The 7,745-nt window shown below is 32.0% G+C and overlaps 1 protein-coding gene across 1 annotated transcript; it reads right to left on the reverse strand.

The window, feature by feature from the left end:
* Positions 1-5,468: 5,468 nt before the first annotated feature.
* Positions 5,469-6,915, reverse strand: LOC140983106 (small ribosomal subunit protein uS10y-like). Its single transcript, XM_073450021.1, has 4 exons — positions 6,824-6,915; positions 6,593-6,722; positions 5,990-6,103; positions 5,469-5,828 (listed from the first exon to the last, which is right to left on the reverse strand). Exons 2-4 carry the CDS (start codon positions 6,702-6,704, stop codon positions 5,686-5,688), a joined length of 369 nt encoding a protein of 122 aa, XP_073306122.1. The 5' UTR covers positions 6,705-6,722; positions 6,824-6,915; the 3' UTR covers positions 5,469-5,685.
* Between the last annotated feature and the right edge of the window lie 830 nt (positions 6,916-7,745).

Here is a 7,745-nt window from a genome sequence, read left to right on the forward strand (position 1 = left end):
TAAAAACTTGTGTGAGACGATCTCACGGGTCGTATTTTGTGAGACGGATCCCTTATTTGGGTCATCCATGAAAAAGTATTACTTTTTATGCTAAGAGTATTACTTTTTATTGTGAATATCGGTAGGGTTGACCCATCTCACAGATAAAGATTCATGAGACCATCTCACAAGAGACTTATTCTTTATCTTTTTGTGATTTTAATCGTCAAAATTGGATCTTAGAATGTATATTTCAATTTTTTTCTACTGAAATAATGATGCAATGAAGTAAAATCCTATGGTTTTCAATAGAGAATGCATTTGCCTTCTAAATTATTATAAGTATTTATAATTTTATATTTTGAAACAATTAATTTTCAAATATTTAATATGCATGATGGTATCTATCACAAATATATTTTTTTATAAAATAAAATCGTACGCCCAACATAATATCCTATTAAAGCTAATGATAATACATTTTAATAATATATAAAAGAATAAAACAAAAAATGGAATATATCTAATTTGGATACATATGTATAATATATCTATCTTATATTCTATTAAAGTTGATTTGTAAAGCCCATGACACAATTTATTTTGAGTTTATAATCACACTCTTCATTATAGTTCATCACAACTTACTCATATAATTTTTCTCTACTAGTAGTGGAATACATGTCTCTCAAAATCTCGAACTCGAGATTGCTTTTAGGACATAAGTACTTGGATTAAAAAAAAACTTGATACCAATTGAGTTACTAGCCATATCAAATATCAATATGGAATCAAATCTCTTTAATCCAAGTACTTATGGCCTAGACGAGGTTTTGGGTTCGAGACTTGCGGATGTAAACCGCTGCCAGAAATAAGGAGTTATGTGAATAAGATATCATGGGTTACCCTGAATGATGTGATTGCATGCCCAAAACAAAAATAGTATCCTGAGCCTCTTACGCTTTATTAAATAATCTACAATCGATTTGATGAAAACTTATTTAAATTTACAAAAATTCCCTATCTTGTATTTTGATCGCTATCTTAACCTGAAAAAAATAAATCTTAACCTTATACTTGGATCGCTATCTTAACCTGAAACAAAAGTGCATATCATAAAAATTTGTATAATTTCATATATATTATTTATCATCCAATCAGAAAAACATTCCCTCCGATAGAGGAGACTTTGACCTGAAATTCCCTCCGATAGAGGTGATTACCTGGAAAAACGACATGGACTCTACTCAATTTTTCCATGTATCATCAATGTTTGGATTTCCTATAGTCAAGAAAATATCCATAAAATCTCTCAATATGCCTGAACCCACGTACCAAGATCAGATACGAATCAAACCGGTTTTTCCAACACGTGTAAATGTCTAGTTTAAGGTTTGACACTTTTTTCCACAACGCAATTTTTACATTTAATACTATTTTCTTGAATATCACTTTTGTTCTTGCATTTCCTGTTCGTTCTATAACTTAAACATAGAAGGGATTTCGTCGGAAAAATCTACGACGTTCTTCTAACCTTTTTTCGTGTGCGCAGACCCGACTATACTCATACAGCCTTACTCCCATCGAACCAAACTAGCAAGATTTGAAGATTTGGGTTACCGGACCGAAACTGACAAAATTTAGGTAACATCAAACCTGTTTGCATGCTCAATTCAAATGTTATTGTACTTCTTTTATAGTTTATTAAATTGAATTTTTAAAATTAATACATTCTAGATTTTTTTTTTAAAAGAAATTCTCTCCTTTTTATCAAGTGAATCAATCAGACGTTGTCTTAAATTTCGCTATTTAATATCTTGGACTTGGATGTTAACGAACATTGATTCTATGCAGTCACGACCTCTCTACTTTTAATTAAAGTTGTCAAGTTCAGCAACACGCTTTACCATTAATATGCAGTTGTTCAAACGCGGCTTTCACAGAGGACAAAACGTCAAGGGGGCAGTAATTTTAAGCAAGAAAACTACCTATAAGCTTCTTTTTACAACATTTGGATTTAATAAAATAGGTGAATCTATTTCTAGAATATTTGATAATTATATGATTATTTTTCTATCATAATTTTATAAAATATTTTTTATAAACTTTATTTTATAATTGACATAAAAATTTTAAATCAGCATAAAATAAATTTAACGCAGATTGCTTCACTTCAAAATAAATATTCTCTATTAATATTTCATTATATCAACTATTTAACAATATAGATTCAAATATAAAATTACGAAAAACATTGACTAGGGTTGATCAAATACAATTGATCATTATTTTTTTTAATAAAAACTCGAACCAAACTATTTCTATCGGTTTTGTAAAATCACAAACCGAAACAGATCGTTAATTATTAAAAACTCAAACCAAACCTAGATTTCGAGTAGGTTTCGTTCGGTTTGGTTCGGAGGATCGATTTTTAACTTTGATTTTTTTTTTTCAAATAAAATATTTTGATTATTTTTAAATTTTCTAAACTAGCTCAAATAGACAAATATCAGTATGCACACATTTAGTAAAGCATCTACTGATGTAATACATGATAATGACATCACAAATTTCGCAGCAAAAAATACAAATGTAATAATTTTAGTTAATTTTGTTAAGACTAATATCTCGTCAAGTGCAAGACCTAATCTCCAATGGGGTTGGCCGGCCAATTAAGAAACAGATGGAAAATGAATGAGAATGGTGTATCCAAAGCAAATTCTTGCCAACTTCCTTAAAGTGAGATGCCCCCACTTCACCCACACTCTTTTAAGCCTTGTTGCCATCCCTAATTGATGACAATTTTCAGTACATGATCAACAAGAGATCCCAAAATTTATGGCAAAAATGTGCACTTTCCATTCAATTCTTGCTTGTGAAATTAAAATTTTGGCTCAAATTTATGACTTGCATTGCCCAAAAATGCCCAATACATTGAACCCACCGGAGGATTCAAGACCGGTGATAAAAGTTGGTTCATATAAGTTAATATAAAGTCGATGGAGCTTAAGCTTGATGTGATCTTCAAAAGTTTGTAAGCTCGATCGTGAGGAGTATGGATGCGAACTATTTTTGTTATTTTAAATGTTTATAGGAATGAACACTTGGTGATTTTCTCAAAAGTAATAGAGTGATGATGACACTTTTAATAATGGTGTTTTCATCATTATGTTACTAGTGAAAAGTTCTTATGCACGATCGAAAAATACTGATACCGTATCAGAACATATGATGTTAGCAATTAGACTAAAATAATCGAAAATTAAAATTAGTGTATCAAAATCTAACTTTGATTTGAATCCAAATAAACTGTCATTTGTAATTTCTTGATAAAGATATATAGAGATCGGTTTATCTCACGATATCTCAAAAATACATATGATGATCCTGATGTATGATTTCTGGTGTTTGTTAATTTACGTGATTAATATGTGTCGAGTTGCATATTATCAGTTAATGATCGATGTGTAAAATAAGATAAAATCTTTTTTTTCTTAACACATTTTTTTCAGACACATTGGTATCACTGAGTATATCATTTTCATCATATCAGTTGTTGATACCCAGATATATACTTCAATTGAGATTCGTTCTATTATAATATGTTCTATATTGGAGATCTCTGGACACCTCGATTTGTTTTGACTTAAGTCGTTGTTGACATAAGAGTGGAGTCATCTCTCGAAACACAGTCTATTTAGGCGTGGACTAACTTGAGTATTATATGATAGTTGATACCGATAATTTGATTCCTGATATCTTGAAATTTTGTTCATGTTTATGCATTGCATTCATGCAACAACATGCTCACATACTATATGTCATACTTCATGATTTATGTGATTTCTCGTACTGAGATAGTGAGATTATGACTTTCGAGAGGTCGTCGTGTCTTTTGTGTATGAACATGCATGAAATGTGATTCAAGTGATTCGAGTTCGGATTTCAGGATGAAGCGTAGAGAGGTACCTGAGCTAACAAATTATTTACCTGACTATAGCATCAACACTTGGTTATTCATTCTCAAAATTTTGGAATAAATTAAACAACTTGTGCTATTAATTTTACATATAATATATTTCAAAATTGAAAATTGAAGATCTTTGGAACACAAATTTTTAAAAATTTGATCCGAGTAATAAATACCATATATGATCGTTCATGTACTGAAGTCGATAATCACGACTTATTTTCATTAGTTTGACAAGTGAAGTTGTCCAACTCATTTTGCACGAATTGTATTTATTATAGCAATTATGAAAAAAGGTACGTTATGGACGCAAGATGGGATTATAAACCTAAAATGGTTCATTTGCCATTAATGGCATTAAATATATATTTTCAACTCTATCCTACATGCACTAAATTCCAAACTATATGTTACAAAATCAATTTTATTTATATGTATAAGAATCTTGACCCATATTTATTGAACAACTCTGTTGTTGGTTAGTCATAATTGTCCTTTCGAGAGAGATTAGAAAATAACATTTTAGCTACTATACAGTATACAATTTAAATACTTGAGTTTTACCGTTATTGTTGAATATAATTTTTGATAAAACAACGAAAACCCGATTCTGCTATTGATATCAATGTAGGAACATGTTCAATCCTCATGAGCTGCAAGTTACTACAATGTTTGAAAGAGAGATTTTTCGTGATCAATAATTATTCATGCGAGGAGACATAATAAAATATGACGTTTGAGTGATTATATGAATTTAAAAGATTTAAGTTTCACATCAATATTAAAAATAGCTTCTGATTATCAGTAAGCGAGGATTCAATGTAAATTTATTTTGGAATCAAATAATTATTCAAAAATTGGAAAAATAGGTAGAGTTGAGAAGATTTACACAAATCCTCAAAGATGGAATCTTTCAGGTAACCGAGCTTGTCCGAACCCGACAATCGGGTAGGTCAAATTTTTAGGTCAGGATTGGATAGTCAGTTTGACTACATGACATGTCAAGTAACCGACCAGACAAACCCGATCCCGCCGAAATTAACCCCAATGGGTTCCTTGTAAATTAACGTTCGATCTCAAGTCCAAACTCCTACCCATTGTCATTGTTATTTAATTTAGTCCACTCGATGCTCCTAAATTATTGTACATCCTTTTGATGATATATTATTATTTAAAAAATATCATGACATTTCATTCGATATTTGACATTCCTTACAGCCCTTGTATGCAAAAACTGATCGTTCAAATATGATTCACATAGATCTCAATGAGGACATACTATGTTTTAAAACCGATGACGAAATTTACGGATAAAATACACAAGATATGGATAATTTAATCAATGGGATTCGATTAAATGAACGACGTAGTGCATAAACATGAGAAAAATTTATAATTTAAACCCATAATCGAACATACACTCAGCTCCAGAAACTTCTGTTGTGCGCATATCAAGATTTTTAACACCTGATGTCCACGACCAAACAAATAATTGCATACGCTGGAAGAAACGACGACGAAGCATGAATTCATGTAGTTATGTAAATCATCAAAACTGTTCAAATGCAAATCTATACTTGACCGCGATACAAAGTTGTGACAGCTAAAAAGCAAATGTAATACATGTTCTGAGCTATATTAAAACGAGAGTTGAAGATGCTACAAGATTTAGCATTACTGAGCTAGTTCTAAACTAAAATAGTAAAAGCAGAAGTGCAGACCAGGGAGGGGATGACTCAAGAATCAGCAATAGTAACCTCGACCTCGACACCAGGTTCAATGGTGATAGAAGTAATCTGCTTAACGACGTCTGGGGAGCTGAAAAGGTCAATTATGCGCTTGTGCACCCGGAGCTCAAACCTATCCCATGTATTAGTACCTACATAGTAAAATTTAAAAAGAGAAGCCATCAAATCAAATACACTACTATTGCTGCTTGCTTGCATAGCAACATTGTGCTTGTCATAGAAAGTCTCGAGTCTTCCATACACTCAAAAAATCAAGAAAACTATCTTTTCCAGGTTTAAAAAAAATTTATACCTTCACCACATGGAGACTTCCGAGTGGTGATGTGGAGAACCTTAGTGGGCATTCTTACGGGTCCTTTGACCCTGAGTTTTTTGTCCCTGGCACCGCGAACCAAATCACCGCAAACTGTGAACAAGAGGAAGTCAACAGCTCAAACTAGTACATAGAACCATCAGTAAACACAAGAAGAAGTTCCAGCAGCAACAAAGCTTGCTTAGCTCGTAAAATCTCAGAATAAGTTTCCAATTTCATAAGAAGCAAACCACAAGGTATCGCAATTTGTCGGGTGAAAAGTGAGATTCATGCTGATATAAAATCTTCTCAGTGTACATTCAGCTACATCATTTCCCTTAACACACATCATTTACAATGAAATTTAGCTTAAATTACGATCAAGTACTAGGAAAAGCAAAGCTTAATGCTTCATTTCAACAAAATAAGCAGGATCAACACAAACATTAACAATGCGGAAAATATCAAATATTGTTAATCTATTTCTCGAGTTGCATACATAGAAATCATACAAAATCAGAAATTAAAAATAACACGTCCAATAGAAAACATTGAGTCTGTACAGCACGATAAAAGGTGAATAATTCAAGATCATAAAGATACCCTTCTCCAGATTCTTCACATTTTTGGAAGACAGAGTGATACGGATCCTGTGAATCTGATCCAGCGGCTCTTCCAATCCTGGCTTCGTCGGCTTCATCGCTGCGTATGCCATGTTTTCTCCGGTTACAATCTGCACGCAAACCAAAAAATCACATTGATTTAATCGGTAAATTGTACTTCAAATCCTGAATATATCTTGATTACAGTGAGTAATTGCATTCGGAAAATTACCTGATAAGGAGGGAACAAGAGCAAAACTGCCAAGAATCTGCGAACTTGGAGCTCACTTCCATTTTGAGGGTTTCGGAAGCAGAACCGGGCCTGATTGTAGAAATGGGCCAAATAATTTTCAGCTGATTGTCCATTAATTAAAGAGGCCCAACTGTAGATCTACTGGGCTCGGCCTTTTTTCACATTATTTGCTATGACACATTATTACTAAAAAACATATATATTATAAAATTTCAAATAAAATTGTCAACAATTTATAATTTTAAAAATAATTATTAATTTTTACTCATTTAAATAGGAGATGAAAATTAAAGTTGTGGGTTATTTATTGTAATGTAAGCGATAATTTACCATCAACGCCAAAATTATTTACTTTAATAATATACATCACGTATGACTTATTTGTAACTTTTGATTTTTAAAAAATTAATCGCGTGCCTAATTTAATTAGGCTCGCATTAGTCCCAAGCTCAAAAAGTGTACAACTAAAGCAAATTCACATCAATTTTATCCAATGTTCTAAAAGACGTCACCTAAGTGTTGGGCGGTCACTTACCATCATGATTTTTAAAAGTCGTCTAGGCGGCCACCTAATTTTTAATTTTTTTAAAAAAATATTGTTTGACATAATTTTCAATATTTTTGGTATTGCATAAAGAGAAATATCACTTATCGTCTACCGTTTTTCAGAACACTGATTTTATCATAATTGAGAGAGCACGATAATGTCAAATAACTACATTTATAAATCAAATATCATTATCCTCGATGTACCAAATTCGAATCGAGCTCGAACTTGTGACCAGATTTTTGGTGCAAAGTTGATAGCTTTGGACGAATTGAAGATAAGACAGCACTAACTCGCATATCGTGTGCTTTGAATGTGAGGGAATGGGGCCATTTTACATTTCAGTCTAATAAT

Source organism: Primulina huaijiensis, chromosome 8 (genome assembly GCF_012295235.1).
Source record: "Primulina huaijiensis isolate GDHJ02 chromosome 8, ASM1229523v2, whole genome shotgun sequence".
NCBI lineage: Eukaryota > Viridiplantae > Streptophyta > Magnoliopsida > Lamiales > Gesneriaceae > Primulina > Primulina huaijiensis.